The 23,220-nt window shown below is 31.7% G+C and overlaps 1 protein-coding gene across 1 annotated transcript in view; it reads right to left on the reverse strand.

Moving 5' to 3' along the window:
• Positions 1–3,374: 3,374 nt before the first annotated feature.
• The window catches only part of LOC108917150 (mitoferrin-1), a 40,146-nt gene continuing 20,300 nt past the window's right edge, over positions 3,375–23,220 (reverse strand). The window contains exons 3-5 of the mRNA XM_018723622.2: positions 17,612–17,668; positions 13,431–13,808; positions 3,375–7,692 (exon numbers count right to left, since the gene is read on the reverse strand). Coding sequence (XP_018579138.1) covers positions 7,379–7,692; positions 13,431–13,808; positions 17,612–17,668 — 749 coding nt within the window. The 3' untranslated portion in view covers positions 3,375–7,378. The remainder of the gene's footprint in view (positions 7,693–13,430; positions 13,809–17,611; positions 17,669–23,220) is intronic.

The raw sequence follows: 23,220 nt of genomic DNA on the forward strand, positions 1-23,220 counted from the left end.
GTACAGAGTTCTGCCGGTAATAATTTTTTTCGTTTTGACATAAACTTTTTAGTGAAATAAAGAAATCTGTAATCAAGTTCAAAAACACACCCAAAAATGCAAAAAAAATAAAAAATGACTTGCAAGAATGAATTTTCCAGAAATTGTTGATAATTTGTTTAAATTAAAAAAAATTCAAAAACTGATTACACCATTCAATTCTACGGAAAAAAATAAAAAACTGTCTCACTGTTTGATCCAAAACTTTATTTTTGTACAATATTGCTATAAACATTTAAGTCGAATTACAAATGCACGAATGATAAATTATCTCTGGATGATTTGAGGTTTCAGCAATACAAAGTATTAACTGCGAAGTCTACTGTTCACGTGAGACCTGAAAACCTGAGATTTTGCAAAATCGTTTAATTTTTTCTGGCTTTATTTGAAAACGAGTTTTAAAATAAATTGCATATTTACATTGCCACTTTTTTCGCTCTATCCAATGGGGTCAACATTTTTGCAATCCGACGTTTCATCTTCGAGGGGCCATCATGTTATTTTTTTTAAATATGTCGCTGCTATTTTTATGCCAAAATCTAAAGTCATTTTTAATTCTGAATTAGATGATAATACTATTGTAATTGATTAAAAGGGTTTTTAGCTATTTTGCCTGAGTACGGATCTGAACGCTTTCAAAATATCTATTGGAGGAAGTCATAACAGTATAAAAGTCAATACAGCACAAAATATCCAACAATTTTTTTTAATCACAAATTAAAAAGTTTTACCTAATAAAAAAATAATACGAATTTATGAAATGTTTTATTATGTATTTCTAACTAGTAGGTATTGCTAATAGTTGTAAAAAAATTGTTGGATATTTTGTACTGTATTGACTTTTATACTGTTACAACTTCATCCAACAGATATTTTGAGTGTTCAAAGGCGTACTCAGGAAAAATTTTAAATGATAGCTAAAACAAGCTAAAAACTTTTAAGCGATTACAATACTTTTTAAGGGATTACAACAGTTATATCTAATTCAGAATTACAAATTACTAGGTTTGGTCATAAAAATAACAGCGACATATTTAAAAAAATTAACCTGATGATGGTCTCTCGAAGAAGAAACGTCGGATTGCAAAAATGTTAACGCCATTGTATAGAGCGAAAAAAGTGGCATTATAAATATGCAATTTATTTTAAAACTAGTTTTCAAATAAAGCCAGAAAAAAAATAAACAATTTTGGAAAATTTCGGGATTTTCCGGATATCTTCGGAACTACCCGGAATTTTTAATCTGTTTAAAAGGTATATCATTAGGAATAAAAAAACACAACTTTTTACTGAAAACTTCATTGTTGCAAGTAATTTTTTATTTTTTTTTGCATTTTTGAGCATGTTTTTGAACTGTGATTACAGATTTCTTTATTTCACCAAAAAATATATGTCAAAGCGAATGATCACCGGCAGAACTCTGTACGATGATTTTTCTAAGTGGAATTTTTCTTTGAAAAAAAAGTGTTTCAGACTGGAAAAAATGAATATCTCGGAAACTTCTTGATTTTTTAATCTAAAAAAATTTGTGGTTATTTAAGACACAGAAAGGTATTCTTTCACTAAGTTTCGTCAAAATTAAGTTATTTTTGCGGAAATGAGAAATAAAAAAGGAAAAATCGGAAAAAAACTGTTTTTCGCATTTTTCTCGGAAATTTTGAGGTTATTGTAAAAAGTGGCCTCTACAAAAGTTGTAGATTTTTGCATGATCTACAACTTTTGTATTGGATACTTTTTGTTTGACGTCAAATTTCGCCAGAAATCCCAATGATATAATTTGTCACAAATTTTCAACCCCCCAAATCAACCCTCTGCCACCCCTGCTTACACATTTATTATTTTTTTCATTTATTAAAAGCCCCTTTACCATTTCCATTTAAAAAAGTCCAGATAACAATTTTCTTTTTTTTCCTCTAAATGAGTTATTTCGACCGGTCTAAACTGTGTAATAAAATCTTTACAAATAATGTATTGCTGCTTGCCTATTTGCTATAGAGCCCTCTTAATAAAATTTTAATAGGAATTTCCTGCTAAACGGTTACATTTATCGGCTTGAATAAACGGTACATAATTTTTTCTGATATTGTTGCTCTTCTCAATAATGTTGAAAATTCTGTGATGTCTAGCAACAGAAAAATTATGAATAAAACAAATTTTGAGTTGTAGGTAGTGCCCTCTAGTGGCGCAAAATGAAACTTTTCTCTGACTGATCCAATATAGCTTGATCTAGTCTAGCGGTATTCAAAATGTGTTCTGTGCAACCCTGGGGTTCCCCACAACCTCTTTAGGGGTTCCGCGATGTCAAAAATTTAAAATTTTGAAATTATATCAACACTACAAAATTAAAAAAAATTATACTCTTAAAACTAGTACTTATAAATAAATTATACAGGGTTATCCAAAAGTTCCGGTACGGCAGAAAAACCTTCGAAGAAAGCATTCTCAAAAAAAATGTTTCAGACAAAAGTGTAAGGATTTTTCCCTGGTTATCTGATGGCGACCTTGGATTTGACCTTGACTGTGACCTTCAAGGGCATTTGAAGGTCAAGGTAAGTTTTTAAATGGGAACCCCTATTTTTTATTGCGGATTTGGAGAGTGGAGTATATTTTACGTCCAAAAATGGTCTTGACCGTGACTTTGACAATGACCTTCAAGGTTAAATGTGTGTCTACTTCCAAAAATCCCGGTACGGCAGAACTTTCGAAGAATGCATTTTGGAAAAAAATTTTTCAGACAAAAGTGTGAGGATTTTTCCTGCTCTTTCCAAAAAAAGGTAACTTGACCTTCAAATGACCTTGAAGGCCAAGTCAAGGTCAAATCCAAGGTCACCATCCGACAACCAGGGAAAAATCCTTACACATTTGTCTGAAACATTTTTTCCCAAAATGCCTCCTATAAAAGTTTTTCTGCCGAACCGGGACTTTTGGATAACCCTGTATAATCAGGAAAAATGTGTTCGAATGTGTTTTTTAGGGTTCCGCAAGTCGTAGAAGTTTGAGGACCGCTGATCTAGCCAGTGGGTGTGCCAAATGAGACTAATCGAATTTGAATTAAACCAATTATTTAAAAGAAAAATTAAAAAATTGAACTTTGACAAGCTGTACTTGCAAACAATTGACACTCCGGAAAAAATTTTCATTACGTACCGTTATTATTTTAATCCACGAAACCACCTCCTGCGAGTTTCCTGACGGAGTTTCAGAACACCCTTTATATTAAAATTTTGCTGAAATTGGTTGAAAAATTATTATTATTTTATGCATTTTGCACACTATGTGGCATCCGACAAAATTTCATATGAATCGAGGACGTTACATGCAAATAAAACACAAAATATGTAACATTAATTATATTTAATATTGTTTTTTACAAATTTTGTATTTATAAAACAAAAAAATATATGACACTAAAACACCTACATACAAATGGTGACAAGGTCCCTTATCACAAAAAATAGAAAGGGCCCATCGGATGCGCCCTTCTACATAACAAAAATATATATATAGATATGATAGTACTCCCATCTGAACGAAGTCAATATCATACGTAAAAAGTTGATAAGGACTTTATCACAGTTGAACAGCGTCACCAGTGATGACAATACATAAGAGCAAGAACGAATTGAAAAAATATACGTTTTCACGGCACCACACCTTGGCTCTTTTTCTATTTTCGTTCAATTGACAATTTAGATAAACCCGCAAAATGCACAGAATTTGAAAACGTTGAATCGGTATCACATTTGCCTCTATTAACGGGTGGGTTCAAACAGAAAAAGTGTGCATTCTGCGCGACAACACTTAAATGGGCGACTACAATAATTACGAACGGTGCATAAAAAACGGTTTGGCAACGCCGAAATGAGGAATTTTCGAGTCGCCTCGCTAGATAAATCCAGATAACTGCCATTGTGTTGAGTAACGACACGACAAATAATTACAACTGATAAAACCGATTGTTTACATAAAAGTATTTGCAACACTCTGGATATCTGATTAGTGCTCTGTTAAATCGTCGTAATTATTGTAACGTCGATTCGATTAGAAAAATAAACTAAACCTATATATTTATAAAGAACAGCGATTCATAGGCAAAGCTCTAAAAAAAATCCATTAGGTTGGTTCATTTCTATATACAAGTACATAACTGTTATCGTCAACATCACAACGCCTTTTTAATAATAGTACTCAGTGGAAGTAATGGCTATCATATAACATAGTATTCCAGGTCACCCATAGGGTTTAAATAAATAAATTACTGTCACGCACACTTAAAAAAAATTTCCAACGGTTCGTAACAGAAGAATCTCTTCGACGGGAAGAATGCGAAAAAATTTTAGGTCTTAAAACTCCAACGTGCTTAAAAAATTAAAACTAGCCAAAGGATTTCGTCGCATCCCTCCCGACGTGTATAACAATTTTGATCGATAGACAAATCGACAATGTAACATTACATTTGATGTAAAATTAACATACCGCTAAGGTATATCGTTATCTTATCGGCAGATATAAATAAATAATAGTAGCCAAGAGTCGAAATTAATATGCTGGTGTAACGCTAAGAGCACCATTACCGTTTATTCAGATTTTAGTCAGCCAAACATAAACAAAATGCAACAAAACAAACGGGGTCTTGTATATCCGTACAACGGAACGTGAAAGTTGAGGTTCTCCATGCAAATATTGTTAATATACTATAAAAATATCCGAATATCATTGTAAACATACGATGCGGCTCATTAAGGACCGGGACACGTTTCATAATTTTTTTGGGACACTTGCTGCAAATTATTTTTTTTTTTTTTTAGTGTACAGTGCCCTTCTTGTATTGTAATGAACCAATAACAATGATCTAGCTCGTAATTCATGGCCATTTTTGAAGATAACAAAAAATTAGCCAATTACTAATATCTTTCGTTGTAATTAGTAAATAATAGTTCCGCTTGTGGGCACAGCAGTTTGACCTTGTGAAACAAGAATTTTTAAATTGAACTAAAAAATTCAAGTTTCCAGTGGAAAATATGTTTCAATCTCAAAATTTCAAGGTCAAGCGAGATTTCGGATTTGAACTTGAAATTTCATGTTTGAACTTGAAATTCCTTGCTTGTATTTGAAATTTCAAGTTAAAACATGTAATTTTGAATATGAACTTGATATTTTAAGTTTTAAGTTAAATTTTCCAGCTTCAGACGCAAAATTTCAAATTCGCACTCAAAATTTCAAGTACAAACCAAACCCGCTTTATCAAGTTCAAACTTAAAATTTCAGCTTGAAATTTTTAGTCCGAAACAAGAAATATCGAGTATAAACTAAAATTTTCAAGTTGGTGGGAAATATCATATTTCAACCTCATAATTTCAAGTTCAAGCTCAAATTTCATGATTTTGGGTTTGAACTTGAAGTTTAGAACATCAAATTTCGAATTTAAACTTGATATATTGAGTTTTAAGTTATATTTTCCAGTTTCAGACGCAAAATTTCAAGTTCACGCTCAAAATTTCAAGTACAAACCCAAACTCTCAAGTTCAAATTTAAAATTTCAACTTGAAATTTTTAGTCTGAAGCAAGAAATATGGAGTATGAATTAAAATTTTCACGTTTCAGATTAAAAATTTGATGCTTCAAACTCAAACTTTCAAGTTTGAACACACATTTCAGGATCTTGGGTTCCAACTTGAAATTTTGAGTTTGAACCTGAAATTCTGGATTTTTACTTCAAATTTTGAGATTAAGACATGAAATTTCGAATTTTAACTTGATATTTCTAGTTTGAAGTTAAAATTTCATGTTTTAGTTTCAAAATTTCGAGGTCAGAGCCAAAATTCCAAATACACACCCAGAATTTCAAACATTTTGAAGTTCAAACCCAAACTTCAAAATGTTGAGTTTGAACTTGATATTCCGGGTTTGTACTAAAAATTTCGAGCTTGTTCTTGAATCAAAATTTCAAGATCACAGTCAAAATTCCAAGTACAAACCCAGAATTTCAAGTTCAAACCCAAACTTCAAAATTGTGAGTTTGAACTTGATATTTTGGATTTGTGTTTGAAATTTCGAGCTTGTACTTAATCAAAATTTTGAGATCACAGTCAAAATTCCAAGTACAAGCCCAGAATTTCAAGTTCAAACCCAAACTTCAAAATTGTGAGTTTGAACTTGATATTTCGGATTTATATCTGAAATTTCGAGCTTATACTTGAATCAAAATTTTGAGATGACGGTCAAAATTTTTAGTTCGAACTTGAAATTCCAGGTTTGTATTTGAAATTTTGAGCTTGTACTTGAAAATTTGGATATGAACTTGAAACTCCAGATTTGAACTTGAAGTTTCGAGTTTGAATTTTTGAATCTGATACTATAAATATCGAGTTCGAAGTCGAATTCTCATGTTTTAAACTCAAAATTTCGAATTCAAACTTGTAATAACCCAACCAAAACTTCCAATTCAAACACAAAATATCAAGCTAAAACTTAAATTTTCACGATTCGAACTTGAATTTTTAATCAAATTTCATGAAATAAATTTACTAAAGAATAAAAATGTATGGGTTTTCTACAGTTTTGTAAAATAGAATTTTTAAACTGAATTTTTAATAAAAAAAAAAAGAACATGATTTTCCAAAAAATCGCCTGTACAAAAATCGTAGCTGGCCAAGAATTAAGAATCGGATCATCATAATTAATTGAACAAGCAATCAAGAAGGCCATTATTTCTTAAATTTTCTTTAACAGTGCACCTCAAAAAAAAAGATTTGGGTTTTTACTTAGAAGATATCGGTGATCATTTTCAATTTTGTTGTTTTAAAAATAAACTCGAAGGGAAACGACATTCTGCAATAACGAATAGATCGATACAAGAACCTTATTTTTACATGTAAAATCAATATTGGGTAAGTTTGAATGCGACAACCTTCGATGGGCTCGGAAAATTAAAATATAAAATGCAAGTGCTTGGAAAAGTTTGTTCTCTTCGTTTGGGATGGGGGGGAAAAAAGGTTGTTCTACGCGAGTCATGATCGGATGAGTTACGGTACGATTTTTTTTCAAACAGACATCGTTTATGTTCCTTCCTTCTCGAAACGAGCTCGATATTGTCAAATGTTCTTGCTTCATCAACTTACCAGCAAAATAAATCTACAAGATTCTATAAACCTATAATCACTTTCAACTTAAGACCTAAGCTCACCTAGCCTACGTGTCGTACTCTTTACCCCTGGTAAGCCGAATGCGCAGCACTTTATATTACAATCTGTACACAATTTCCAAGGAAATAAAAAAATGTTCAACTCGACTGGTAAAATAATACTTACATTATTACAATTTTTACACTGGTGGTTAACTAGGTATGGGCAATGTCTAGAATTGAGTCTTTCTGCCGGTAATCGGCCTTGTGCATTGTGTTGAACGATATCGAACCGTACAGGCCGGCCCCGGACATGGCCGGCAGCTCTCTAGATTTTAAATTGTACTTCTCGACGTGGACTTCGTTCGGCGTCAGCTCCGACTTGCTCTCCTTCTCCTCGGCCAGAACGGTGCCGGGGGCCGGCACGATCCTGATCTCCGTCTTCGTTCCGAGGAGGTATTTGAAGAACTCGTACGTCGACCAACATATCGCCGTCGATGGCATCTGGTACATGACTCGAGCTTTCATCCCTGCAAGTCGCAAAACGACATGAGAAAAAAAATTGCTAAAACAACCCGTTTTACATTTAAATCGCGATTTTGGTCAACTTGCCCGAATTTTTTATATAACTTAGTTTTAGGTACACAGGGTGTTTATTAAGTACTTGTACAAACTTTAATGGGTAAATCTTTGATTAATTTTGAATTAAGAAGTTCATATAGACGGTGACATTTTGAGGAGGCATGCACATCTGCGCCATCTGGTGACGTCAAGAATACATATGAGCATGAGTCCGCAACGGCTTGGTTCATGAGATACAAGGCGTCCAAAAAATCGGTCATTCTCAGCAATTATTGTAAATGTTAGTTTAGTCTTAATCTTGCAAATGATCTGTTTGTCACATCGCAATACAATCAATAAAAGACACATTTTTTCATTTGTTTTTCAAAAAAATGATTCAGCTTACAAAATTCCAACGTAGCTTCAATTTTAAATCCGTTTTTTTACAAAACGGCTGCTTTCTGCGAAAAACACTAAGAGTACCTTTTATATGTAAAATTGAATGGAAAATAGGTATGTTTAGTCAAAAATAACATACAGTGCAACACAAAAAAGTTATGGTATATTTAAATCGAGATACAACACTGTATGTGGTGCCATCCAACATTAAACAAAAAAACTATGTAAATATTTCAGTTTCTCATCATCTATACTCCCAGTTTCCAAAATTTCGTCAAATTGCTGTGTTATTGAACAAAAATATAATCAAATACCAAATAAAAACTTTTTTTTGACGCTCTGTATCTCAAGAACCAAGCCATTGTGACCCATGTTCATGTTTTTATCTTAAATTAGTCAAAGATTCACTCTTTAAAGTTTGTACAAATAATTAATAAACACACTGTATAATAAAAGGGGTGAAAAAAGATAAAATCAAGGGGTTTTTCAAGATAACCAAAAAAAGGGGTAAGAGCTAGAAAAAATGTTTCTTATAAAAGTTGTAGAGCATAAAATTCTAAATAAAAATGGTCCATCAACTTTTTCTTCTACTATTAAAATTAACAGAGGTAGGAAAGCAGAAAAATGAATGAATTTCAATATATATTTTTTTAATCTACTCTAAAAAATATAAAATTTCTTTTCAGACAGATTTTTTTTAGTTTTGATAAGAAAGATATAATTTTTTAATAGTCAATTTTAAGATTTAACCACTAAAAATTTTTTTGCTGTACCATTCGATTCATTATTTAAAATAATGCTTTCGAAATTTTTTTTATATGTCTATTTCTAATAAAAAAGGGGGTAAGGCCAAAAGAGTCTAGAGTTAACTGTTAGCATAGTCTTTCAGCCATATCTTTGTTATTATTAGATATACAGGGTGGTCCGAACTTTATGCAGGAAACTTCGAGGGTAGATAGATCTCTTTAAAATAATATGTGTTTGCCTTATAAACATAGCTCTGGAACGGCCCCGTTTTAGAGATACAGGGTGTTGAGGTTTTAAAAAAAATTGATTTTTTGTTTATATCGCACACTACCTCACAGGTGGTGTAGAAAGAAGTGTAAATAATTTTGTTGGTGTGCTTTCAAATTGCACTTATTTTTAAACATAAATATTCTTGTAATATATCTGCCACAAGGGGATTGTATTGGTATGAATAACTTGAGAACAGCGAATCTTAGGGAAAAAATTAAAGTCACCTTTTTTACGTGTTTTGTGCATTAAAATATAAATCAGTTACAATGACATGTAAAAAATGCAGTGGCGTAGATTTTTTTGTAAAAAAAGGGGGTGACCCCTGTCCACTTGTACACCACTGGTTGAACCTTTAAAGCTCATATTTCAGGGAATATAAGGCCTACTATCATACATTATATGTACGAAATTTTATTGAGATCGGATATCAATTAATTCCGGAGATATAAACAAAAAATCAATTTTTTTTGACAAATTCAACACCCTGTATCTCTAAAACGGTGCCGTTCCAGACCTATGGTTTATAAGACAAACACATATTATTTTAAAGAGATCTATCTGCCCTGGAAGTTTCCTGCATAAAGTTCGGACCACCCTGTATATCTGTCAAATCTTGTCATTATGATCCTATGAAAGTGATCTATCGAAATATGCAAAAATATACAGTGCATTCTATTTAATGAAAACACAATTTTAATCAATATATCCGAAATGCAACAATCAACTGTTTTTTTAAGTACAGCTTTGAAACTGCTAGAAAATTTCCTTGAATTTTGATCTAGACAATTTTACAAAATAAATGGTCTTTCTTGGAAAATTCCCTAGTTTCAAGCAATTAGGAACAATACAACTGGTTCTAATTTACTGGACAATTCTTTGAGATTTTTAGTGACTTTTGATGTTATATAGTAGCAATTTTAGTGACATTCTAGAATTTCGATGCTCTTTGTTCTTATGATGGTTATGTGCATATGGATGAAGTTATTTTCACAACTCATGTTATGATACTGAAAAAGTAATACCTAAATTATAAAGAACTGACTTTTATGTGATATTAAATATTTAAATTTAAATTTTTTAATTCTTTTAAAAAAATTATGGTGTTAAATGTGTAAATATGAAACGCTTTACAGATAACATCCCATTATCTAATAGCTTCCTTATCAAATTATTAATTTGACTAATTACTGGTGGAATTTTTGTATGAAATTAATATTTCAACAATTATTCAATTTAATCTCAGTTCTCTATTGATTAGCGATACAGATGTGGACTAGATATCTCAAAATGGACAACATGATAACAAAATATATAACTGAAGTTTGCGATAAATAATGTGAACAAATTTTAACATAATATGGTATAGTTCTAAATTTCCTCTGGAACTACGAAAAACAATTATGAAAATGTATGAGACTCATGAAATTATTCATGGTTAAATGATTAATGGTTTAGCAGAAAACACACCTTATTGAATGCTTACAACCACATTTTTGATAGAATATAAGGTGAAATTACTTAAGAGACCATATAGTGCTTCAAAGAGTCAAATCTTTGATGCACTAAGGTTCATGTAACTTATAAGTTAGGCGGTTTATTGACCCATATCCAATAAATCAAATATTTCCCAGTAATCCATGTGCACTGCAATAACCTTTATCTAGATCCTGATTGTAGATAAATCAAATCAGCTAAAATATTTAGTGTATTGAATTCAGTACTCTGTAAACATATTGAATTACCCTTTACTGATAACAGAAAAAATACGATAACTTCAGACCAATCTTTCGATATTAATTGGTAATTACCATTAATTGCAAGCGACATTAAATCGATAAAAATAGTTATTAACGCCACATCATGAAAATGATAGCTGAACGGACACATTAGAATCCGTATTACAGTTAATAACAAGGTAAATAATGGGTCGACATATTTCTAAATAACTTGTATATTTTTTATGATAAACTAAAAGTAATATGTAAATATGCTGCATGATTGAAGATTTTAAAATAAGTACAAGTTTTAAATAATCAGCACTAAACTAAATTAAATGCTTCATTTAACAAATGAACTATAAATACTGGTAAATTGTTTTGGGATTTACATGTTTGCTCACAGCGTATCTGTACTTATTTATTATTATAGAATTATATAGGGTGACTCATAAACGGTGAAAGAAAGACTGGTAAATTGTTTTGGGATTTACATGTTTGCTCACAGCGTATCTGTACTTATTTATTATTATAGAATTATACAGGGTGACTCATAAACGGTGAACAGAGAAGAAAGAATAAATAAATAATAATAAATAAATAAGAATAAATTTCAAACAAATTACATTTTCATTACTAAAAAGATGTCGTGCCTGTATTCCTGGAAATGGAGGTATTTTCGAGCATTTATTCAAATAAAATCATTAAAATGATGATTAATGTTATTAATATCTTTATTCGAATAAATAATTGAATGGTTATTGTTTGTCATGTTATTTAAGTAAGTGTTTTCAGTTCGTTTTTTAAGTTTTATTTGAAAATCAGGCTTTTTTCGAAAAACATAATAGAGAGTAGTGATTTGTAGAACATTGAAAGACAAATCCAAAAATATCATGATTGTTACCGTAAAGCAGTAGCATATTATTTAGAAACATATGCCACCGATACCCTAAATTTTAGGAAAAGGCCCCAATTTTTGACAATGTTTAAAAGAATTAAAAACATTTTTTTAAGTTCAACACCCTGTATCTTTCTAACAAAGCGTCCTAGACAAACACCGTATACCAGGGGTTCCCAATCTTTTTTATACTGCGACTTCTTTTACAAGCTGTAATTTTTTTTGCCACACCCTTCTAAGATTACAAAATTCATCAACGCTTATAACTGACGAACACAAAAGACTGACTGAACAATAAACGACTCGACGCCCTAGGGCGTCACGACGCACCGTTTGGGAACCCCTGCTTTATACGAAACACTCCCTTTAAAATTCACCAAATAATACGAGGTTTCATTTTTGGTCACCGTTTGTGAATCACCCTGTATATTACATAAGTTAATGTTGATACGAAGTTACGTAATTTTTGAAAGTAAAGGTTAAAGTTTCAAGAGTAGTGTATCTCTTCTACTTAACCATGTAAAATTTATTTATTGCTTTTAATGCTTTTTCATCCTACTAGATGTATAACCAAAATGATGCGGCCAAAAATTAGATGATTATGAAAAGGAAAATTTACACTTTTATCATAAAGTTTAAATATTTATCACATAAAGAAAGCATTTATTTACGTTTAGATATTAGTTTTTCCAATACCATAGGTATCTAAAATATGAATCGTAGAGATAACTTTATCAGTATATGCACAATCATGATGAACATTAAATAAATTGCTATATTACGTTTTCATATACATCTAAATGATGCTTTAGTATTCCTTAATTGAGCATAATATTTAACCATTTTCGACCCAATACATGGTTCAAGAAACTGATAAAAAATCTGTCACAATTTACACAATAAAAATCAAGTGAGATGACAGTAATCCACATTTTTTTTTCCACATTTGAAACAAAAATTCTAGAACGTCATTAAAATTGGTACTACATAACATCAAAAATCACTAAAAATCCCCAAAAATTGGCAAATTACAACCGACTGTATTGTCTTTTAGGAAGTTCAACAGATTTTTATTGTATATAGGGTGACATCATGTGAATGCTTATAAAATTTCAGGACAATCGCAGCTCATAAAATTTTTTTTATCTTAATTCCTATCATTACGCCGGTAAAATAGTATTCAAAAGTAGTCAGACGATAGATTAAGAAAGATTATAGTCACTTATAAAGCATATCACTGACACTTCTATTTGCTTTGTAGTAAGTTAGTAATTAAAGCGTTAGATAAGATTATGATGCAAAAATGTAACGGTGGCAACGTTTACCCCTCAAGAATATTTTAACAATAATTACATTACAGTGCTCTACAGGAAATAGGATGTAAGTGCAAAATCTATGTTAGCTAATGTTATACTAATAGAAAAAAAAATCCTTTCATACACGATTAGAATTGTGTCTCGAATGTAATGGACAAACCATCGAACAATTTTACGAGTGAAATATAACCTGCAATAAGTTCGATACCAGTATATGTCTGGCGGTTCTACTGATGAAAGATCCCAGTTTACTAGATGTTGCAGACGTAGTTCAAGTTCACAGTAGTTGTCTCCCACAACACCATTAATTATAAATTGTAAAGATCGAAAACTAATAAAAAAAATTAATAAATGCTACAAACCTCTAAAATAGCCCGCAGTGCCCCTCAACCTATATATCGTCTTCATCGCCTCGACCAGTCCCGTCGTATTCCCTGCTTGTTGAGTATTCAGTAAGGTCTTGCAGACGTCGAGGGGCGTCGTGATGGCGGCGGCTATGCCGCCCGCTAGCGCCCCGCTGAACATGTGGGCGGGAGGGTTGTAGACCCCCTTCTCGTTGATCATCTTCTGGGAGAACTCGTAGACCATGAAGTGGATGCTCTGAAAGGGCACGTTCATCGTCAGCTGGGTAGTGTACGACCGGTAGAAGGCCCCGAGTCCCTCGCTTCGGTATATGTATGATATGCACTGAAGCACCGATTTGTAGGGTGAGTTTATCATTTGCATTCGTTGTTTCACGACTGGAAAGAAAATTAAATGTGTAAATTTGAAAACGTAAACCTATTTTCAAGATTAGTTTTCATCGTCACCTTAGTTTTTGAGGCAGTAAAAGTGGTTTTGGCTGTTAGATAAAGGACTGGAATAGGTATTGAAGACATTTTAAATCAAACGATGCCTTAGAAACTAAAACATAACATTTATGTCTGGTAAACCATGTAAAATTTTTATGTCAAATTTCTCGATATACATATGTCATTACCAAAGTTATATATCAAGAAACATATTGAGAATATCCTACTTTAATGTTTAAACGCTAAGGGTAAAATTAATTTCTGACACTGCAATCGACATGTCTACCATATTCAATCCTTTCTATCGAGGTTAATTATTATACCATTGAACATCAATCTTTCGCATCTGTAAAAAAATGGCGCTCTGTGGCTTAACATTCATGTTAAAAATTTTAGGTACAGAAAACTATAAAAATAATAGTAAAAAGTATGCACAAAATTGGCTTAAATAATGTGTTTCGTTGGCAAAAGTTAAATTATATCCATATAGAGATGTAACTTTCATAAAACATATAATTTTTAATCATATTCAAGCTCGGATTTAATGAAGGAATCATATAATATTTTTAACTTATCAATACTACTGATATCTTGATAATAACGAGCAATGTAGCCTAATGTCTTAAAATGCTCGTTGGTTATATTATGAACATGCAACGAGAAAGATAGTTTCGAGTTAAATACTACCCCTAGATTTTCTGAACTGTTACTTCCAAGCATTAAGAAATTAACTAAAGTACAGTCAAAAACAATTATATCAACTTTCAAAGAATAGCTTATAGCTTTACATTGACAATTTATTGATCAATTAATTCATGAAGTCGCTTCATCAAGAAATTGGACAAGTCTAATGCACCAAATCTGCTGTCAAATAACTTCATCAATTTATTCATCAAGTTCTTGACAGCATGTTCTAATTTTCGTCAATTTCTTCGTGAAATTCGGAAGTACCAACCCAACAGATTTCCAGCCTCAGATCAGTAATGGGGTTATGTTATTAGAATATATAAATAATTGTGTATATAAATAATTGTGTGGCGTCGTACTAGTTTTGCATTGTTGTTACTGATTTGTTACTTACAAAAACTAATATTTATATAATATGTGTCAGAACGGTACCGCTGTTGTATCACTAGAATTTAGAATTATGAGTGGAAAGGTGACATTTTTGAAATTTATTTGCTTCTTTGATTCATTGGTAGAACTGATTCATACGTCAAAAAACTTGACAAAGTCTGTAGCAGTGTAAAACCACACTGTTTACCAATAAATTCGTGAATTAATTCATGAAGAACTTCGTCAATTTATTCATGAATAAATTGTCAATGTAAAACAGCTATTACAATGTTGCATTTATCAATTTTTAAAAACAGTTTATTACAGTCCTACATTAGTTACGGTTTAAATAGTTGAATATAGCTTCAAGTAATATGTTTGCAATTACAGGAAGTTCAGTATTACACAAATCTTATAGTGGCAATTAATAAATTTAATAAACATTTACTTTATTGTGAATTTTTATTGCCATTACTTTTTATTTATGAATGAGTCAATGATAAAAACCTTTTTTTCATTATTCAGTTGAAATAATAAAAATATGTTTATTTTTGTCATTTACTATGTTGAGTTTTGTAACTATAGTTCTGCCTACGAAATTTCCTACTAGCAAAAAAATATACTACAAAGCTGATGATAACAGATTGTTATTTTCCACATCATTTAACATTTAATACTTTTCAAACTGCTAAAGAAGTTGTTACTTTCATTTCTTAAGATAAAAGTTTCTAAAAGTATTGAAGCTTTGAAATGGATGGGCTCATGTTATATCGATTATATTTTTCAATTTTATGAAGTAATTTAATTTGTGCTTTTGTATTTAATAATTACTTAAAAAAAAACAAGTACACATCATGTTGTATTTCAATTAGTCAATGTCAATAAAACTTTATTAGGAATTTTTATTTGAGCCACTTACTATAACAATTATTAATAGCGATATATCTGTCACTACTAGTGCCATCTATTTGTATTCTTTTCTCTTCACAAATTAATGGTATTGATATACAGTGCAGTATAGTACCCTAAAATTTATTCCGAATAAATGCAAAATAATACGTTAAAACTTTGATTTCTTGTCTTGGATCCAAAAATGCTTAGAAGAAAAACTCAGTACAAGTCTTTACATTACACTGATCGACAGGATTGCAGTAATACAAACAAAACTGATTTTGTTACAACATTTTTAATGGTTATCTTAATATCTACATATAAAAAGATCCCATTATGTCTGATTTTTGAGTACCTGTATTGCATCTCATAATAACAATAAATATTATGAAGATCCCCAGATCTAGGGAAATTTTGAAAAATGTGGCAACATCCAATGATTCAACTCTTTAGGGCCTAAAATATTTGAGATAAGTACATCCTTATCCCCCTCCCCATATAATAAGATGGTTTGTTAACTTTCAACTAATTGTTTAATTACCAAACGTTAATTTTAGAAATTTCAAAAAGGTGATAAAGGTGGCCATATTCCTGGCCGAGAAATAGTGAAATTTCTGGCGTTTTTAGGTACTGAAATCTTTAAAAGTACAACGTGTAGAACAAAAGTAAGCACAAAAATAAAATCCTTGATGTTTTGTTTATTCATTGTTACCATTTAAATTTACTCAAATAAAATAATAAGTAAAAAAAAAAACGTTTGTATATCCTAACCCCACACTTTAACAATTATTTTCACGTATTTATAAATAAAAGTAAACAATTTTATATGTAGGACTAAGCAAGTACATGTTATAAGAATATTTACATGTGGAGTTATATATAAAAAAGTTAGTATTTTCGTAGATTTCAGTACCTAAAACCTTGATGGTTTGATCGTTTTTTGCACCTGTTTATTCGTTTTACTGCGGCGTCTTTGAAAATACTCAGGTGGCATGACATAACATTCCTATTATTTGATAAGCTTTAGATTATTCAGTTATTAAATGTTTGAAATTATTTGTTTTTGCGGAAAACACTATTTAAAGAATATGGGGCCCTTAAGTTGCTCTTTAACAAAATAGGAAGTTCAAAACATCGTTATAAATACACTGTCCCGGGGTCAAGCAAAAGCCGCTCGGGAATTCACTCTTTTTGCATCAAATAGAGCTTATTTTTACAATATTTTTTTGAAAGAAGTCACCTGCGCCTCTTTGTTCCCGAGATGGCTTTTTTATAACGTTAATTGTTAATTAACTATTGGACGTATCGGACCGGGATTTTAGACACAATTAAAGAAAGGGTTAAAATTTAATTAACGTTAATTTTTACAGCGCATTTATTACATGAACTATCAATGTAAAACTTTAAAAGAAAAAAGTTTTCAGGGATTATAATCTAATTCGACTGGACTATTACTGGAATAAAGGTTTGTTATTATTATTATCTAAAGCACTAAGCTTGACACTAAACTAAACAGATCTTAAAAAAAAACTGAAGAAAACAAACTTAGGAAAAATTTAAAATTTATAATATTGCAAAAACACTGCCAAGGAAAAATGCCCTGTACTCTAAAGCCCAAAAAATCTCAACCATTTTTTAGCGATCTCCTTGAAAAACGACGAAAAACCCCCACAAAAATGTCGAGATCTAATAACCAAATAACACTAGCTCTTATTTTTAGTTTTAAAAATTTGGCAACCAATTTTATTGTTACTAAATGTTAAGACAATAACTAAATTGAATGAACTCAAACCAAAAATACCTACCTTCTGCTGGATTCATGAAACCGTCGTGGATTAAAGTGGCTACACACCCAGATGCACCTAAAACAAAAAAAACACTTATTTTCTGGCAACGTAATATATTTTTGCCTACTGACAGTTCTGTATTAAAAATAAATATCTAATAAAACATTTATTAATGCTGTTAACCATTTAAACCTACTGGACCAGTGAAGTGGTTGTTTCTATGAACTTATTCTAACAAACACATTGTTTCCAAAAACAACATTATTACATTAGTAATACTGACAAGTTTCAATTTTTTCACAATTATATAATATTGTATTAGATTACAATGTAAAATATATTAAGATTGTTGTAGAAGAAGGGAGATATTAAAAAGTAGGTACACGTACAAACAGGTCAATGTTTTTGCTTGTATAGTTAAAAAAAGTTAATTTATTCGAAAATGGCTTGTACTTAAATCTCTGGCAACTGAACTTTTCGGTTTTTCATGAATCTCGGAAGAATCCCAATACCAAAAAGAAACCAATTTCTAGGTTAACCCCAACAAACAAACAAGACTTGACCTCTTCATAATAATATGGTCTCAAAGCGCAATGTACAAACATAGTAATAAATAAATGTTTTGTCAAAGACAGCCGAAATATATTAATAGAATAATAACAACTACGAAAATCAATAACTTAACCATACACGAGCTGTTGTTTGTTCGTTAAAGAATGAAACACACATCATTGTAGATGTTCTATACAACAATTTGCTAGAGACGCTACCGCATTTTAAACAATGTATACGTAATTTACAACAATGAGCCAATTATCATATTTGTAGATCAACAACATGGCAACACGATACTGGTGGGTAGTATTATATTTCACGGCATCGTCACCATCTTGTCAGAGTTGCAAAATAAAGCAGATTTCGAAGACTTGAAATATAGGCACAATTTGAATTACAACAAAAGAAAATCTTATCCACATACGCTTAACCTTTATTGATTTTATAAATGCTAAATGCAATGAATCCATTATCAGACAAACATAATGCAATAAATTACAATTTATTTATGTATACTTTTTGTATAAACAATAAATAGGAAACATAACCACATGGTACTGAAATTATATTTTTTGAAGATTTGCTCTAGAAAAACTAACTAATTATTCCAAATATGTACTACATTTTCTACTAGTTTCGGTATGAAAAATGACTTTTTTATACCATGTAACAATTTGAACATAGTAATTTTAAGAAAGAACATTTTACGAAAACTAGTGTTCAAAGTAACATAATGAGGAGCAGTTTATAATTAGATTAAGCCCAAAATTAAATCAAAGATTTGGCTACAAATAGCCGAAGTTTTATGGGTGAACTTATAAGACATATATATGTACATAGTGTTAAATAATGATAAAAATTATGGACTAATGAAATAAGTATAGATACGTATAGAACTTCCCTTTATTGTCACAATGAAAAATAATGGATATTATACAGTTTTTACTATTTTCAAATCTATGATCTTTCAAAATGAAACTGATAGTGAGTTTAGCACTTGATTTAACCACAAGAACCCAATTTTTTTAAACAGATTTTGACGTTTTTCTATTGGAAGATGTATATTTATACAGGGTGGTCCGAATTTTATGCAGGAAACTTCCAGGGCTGATAGATCTCTTTAAAATAATAGGTGTTTCACTTATAAACATAGGTCTGGAACGGCCTCGTTTTAGAGATACAGGGTGTTGAAGTTGTTAAAAAAAATTAATTTTTTGTTTATATCTCCGGAATCTATTAACCGATCTGAACAAAATTTTTTACAGATAATGGATGACAGTAGGCCTTGCATTCTCTAAAATATGAGCTCTAAAGGATCTACCAGTGGTGTACAACTGGACAGGGTCACCCTTTTTTTATAAAAAAAACCTACGCCACTGTATTTTTTACAATCTATTGTAACGGATTTATATTCTAATGTACAAAATACGTAAAAAAGGTAACGTGAATTTTTTCCCTAAAGTTCACCGTTCTCAAGTTATTCATACGAATACAATCTCCTTGTGGCGGATACTTCTAACCATAATATTACAAGAATATTTATGTTTATGCTTAAAAGTAAGTGCAATTTGTAAGCACATCAACAAAATTCTTTACACTCGTCGCTTTCATCTTTTGGATTAAAACGATATTTGGAAAATCACGACGGCTCAATGAAAGACACAGAAATGAAATTTTAAGAACATTGGGGTGAGTAAATCGAAAATTTGAAAAGTTCTACATAAGGATGGTAGAAATCCGTACTATTTACAACCTGTGCAAAATTTACTTCCGGGAGATGTAGACACACCTGAATTTTTGTTAGTGGTTGTTTTAAAGTCACAACATAATCCAGAATTCTTACTAGAAATACTTTGGACCGATGAGGCTACGTTCACAAGGCGAGGGGTAGTGAATTTTCACAATATTTGGTCACAAGAAAATCCTCATGAAATTCGGATAAGATCTTTTCAACGAATTTTCTGGCTCGGAATAATTCGGACTTTATTTCTTGTCACCCCATCTAAATTCCCAGCATTTCTAAACTTTCTAGAAAACCATCTATTTGAATTATTAGAGGATGTTCCATTAAATATACCACAAAATAGCTGGATACAAATGGATGGTGCTCCTGCGCATTTTAGGAGAATAATACAATAATGGCTTAAAAATTATATGGGGCGATGGATAGGTTGAAGACCAAATGCCAATGTCAACCATAATGGTGCAGAGAATCCAGTCTCTTGGCCAGCCAAATCGCCAGATCTAAACCCCCTGGACTTCTACGTTTGGGGTTACCTATCTGAAAAGTAAAGTTTACTCTACTCCACCACAACTACTGCAGCGAATAGAAGAGGGGTGTAATGAATTAAAAGAAAACCACCACATGATATTAGTTAGGTAATTCCATTAATCATTAATAGAAATTGTCAGAAATGTATCGATGTGGATGGTTCGCATTTTGAACAATTGCTGCAAATACGTAACGTTAATTTCATTTCTTGTTTAATTGTCGTTGCTTGGTAAATGTATTTTTATTATTATTTTCATTTAAATTGTCCTTATTTGTAAAGATAGTGGATTAAGCCTCCAGGAGAAACTAAAATACACTAGGAACACTACCTCACAGGTGATGTGGAAATAATTTTGTTGATCTGCTTACAAATTGCACTTCCTTTTAAGTATAAACATAAATATTCTTGTAATATTATGGTTTGAAGTGTCTGCCACAAGGGGTTTGTATTTGTATGAATAACTTGAGAACGGTGAATCTTAGGGAAAAATTTCAAGTTACCTTTTTTACGTATTTAGTGCATTAGAATATAAATCCGTTACAATAACTTGCAAAAAATACAGTGGCGTAGTTTTTTTTATAAAAAGAGGGCGGCCCCTGTCCAGTTGTACACCACTGGTTGAACCTTTAGAGCTCATATTTTAGGAAATGTAAGGCTTACTGTCATACATTATCTATACCAAATTTTATTAAGATCGGTTAATAGATTCCGGAGATATAAACAAAAAATCAAATTTTTTTAACAACTTCAACACCCTGTATCTCTAAAACGAGGCCGTTCCAGACCTATGTTTATAAGGCAAACACCTATTATTTTAAAGAGATCTATATGCCCTCGAAGTTTCCTGCATAAAATTCGGACCACCCTGTATTTTTTAACGAAACATGCTTGAATTGTAATAGCTTTGTTGCTAGAAGCAATCCAAAACAGTTTCCAAAAATCAGAAGCATGCGCATTTCGATATAATGTATCTTGTGACTATTGGAAACAGTTTCTAATGCACCAGGATCAAAGCTAATATACAAGGTGTCCCATTAATATTGCGAAAAAATTCAGGGGGAGTTTCCTTGACCAAAAATAAGAAAGAAAGTTCCTATAAATCTATGTCCGAAAATGCTTCGTTTCGGAGATACAGGGTGTTGAAATTTAGAGAAAATACAAGGTTTTTACTAATATCTGGAGAACTTATAGGAACTTTCTTATTTTTGGTCAAGCAAACTCCCCCCGAATTTTATCGCAATATTAATGGGACACCCGGTATAATTCTGTAAAAATTCTTGAGCGTAACTTGTACAGGGTGTTTTGAAAAAGGTGTGCCTACAAATTCGGGGTCTGGCATCGAAAAATCACCGAAATGGCGAAAATCATGTCAGTGAGCGCAAAAAAATTCGAAAAATTGTTTTCTGAACATGATCAAGTGAGTTGCTTGTATTTTGCCGCTGCTAATTTAAGAACTCAATTAACCATAGTTGCTAACTTTATCCTCGTAAAATATGAATTTTGATGACCTTGAAATTAGCATCTCCACCAAACCTTGTGGTCAATTCTTATAAAATCGGAGGAGAATATGTTAATCAGGTACACGATTTTAATTTCGCATCAGTCACGTGCCGATAAATGTACAATTAATGCGTATGTAAATCCTTCATTAAGCGAGAAACAGATAGAGCGTGCAGCAAACGTGTAATTCGCGCTATTAGCGATTCCCTGAAATATATTATTATGCGTTACCGAACTCCGCACATGGGTGGCGTCGCCTCAACGTTGCACGCAGCAGTGAATCGGTAAATCCGAGGTGTGGAAATTACCGAAACTTCATCGCAAAAATGGGAGTCAGGGTCAAGCGAGCGAGTGTCGGTCGAATCGAAGTGAAAATAAAAGTCTTAGAAATGAATCTTTAAATAAAGTACCGGCAAAACGGGGTTACTTTGCGAATATTTATTGGTGTTACTTTGTGACGGTGAATACCAGAATGGGACAAGCGTATCTGATGGGTTTTTATTCGGAAACTTCATGAATTCTTTCTTTATGATTCACCATTTTTCTAATAAAAACGCAGGGTATTCCCATAGGAAACAGGTAAAGTCGTTACGATATCACTTGGAACCGCATAAAACCTCATAAACTCTAAGGAATCCATAGGCGTCCAGAAAAATTTTGGCCTGTCTCGTCTAGATATTCTATATTCCTATAGTCTGTTTGGAAATGAAAGAAAGTAATAAAACCCCGAGATAAGAACCGGCCATGGGCGTGCTAATATTTCGTTTCAGGTAATTATCGGGTAACACTAATGCTAACAAGTAATGGGTGTACATTTGTATATTTTACTGGATACATCATAGGGCAGGAGCCAGTGTATTGTGACAGATCAATCCAGTCTTAGAGCTGAATATACGAAGACGTGCTAGTGCAGTAGAGTAAAATTCGACTTGTGTTTAGTGACTAAAGTACACTAATTTTATTTTAAATACCAACGCTAAACAAAATTTTAAGTGAACTTTCAGAGGATAACGATTTGCCAAAAATCAGTAGAAGCAAATTATGGGCCGTCTTACGAGAGTTGAATTTTTGCTGGGAAAAGCAGAACAGGAAGTCAGTTCTTATCGATAAAGATGAAATTATTTGTTGGTGAAGATCCTACTTAAGGTCAATTAGAAAATTCCGTGACGAAGGGAGGAATATTTATTATCTAGACGAAACTTGGGTCAACGAGGGATATACTGTAACAAAAGTATGGCAAGATAAAAATGTAAAAAGTTTTGGACAAGCATTTTTGGATGGACTTTCAACAGGGTTCAA

The sequence above is a fragment of the Anoplophora glabripennis genome, unplaced genomic scaffold (assembly GCF_000390285.2).
Source record: "Anoplophora glabripennis isolate ALB-LARVAE unplaced genomic scaffold, Agla_2.0 scaffold85, whole genome shotgun sequence".
Classification (NCBI taxonomy): Eukaryota; Metazoa; Arthropoda; class Insecta; order Coleoptera; family Cerambycidae; genus Anoplophora; species Anoplophora glabripennis.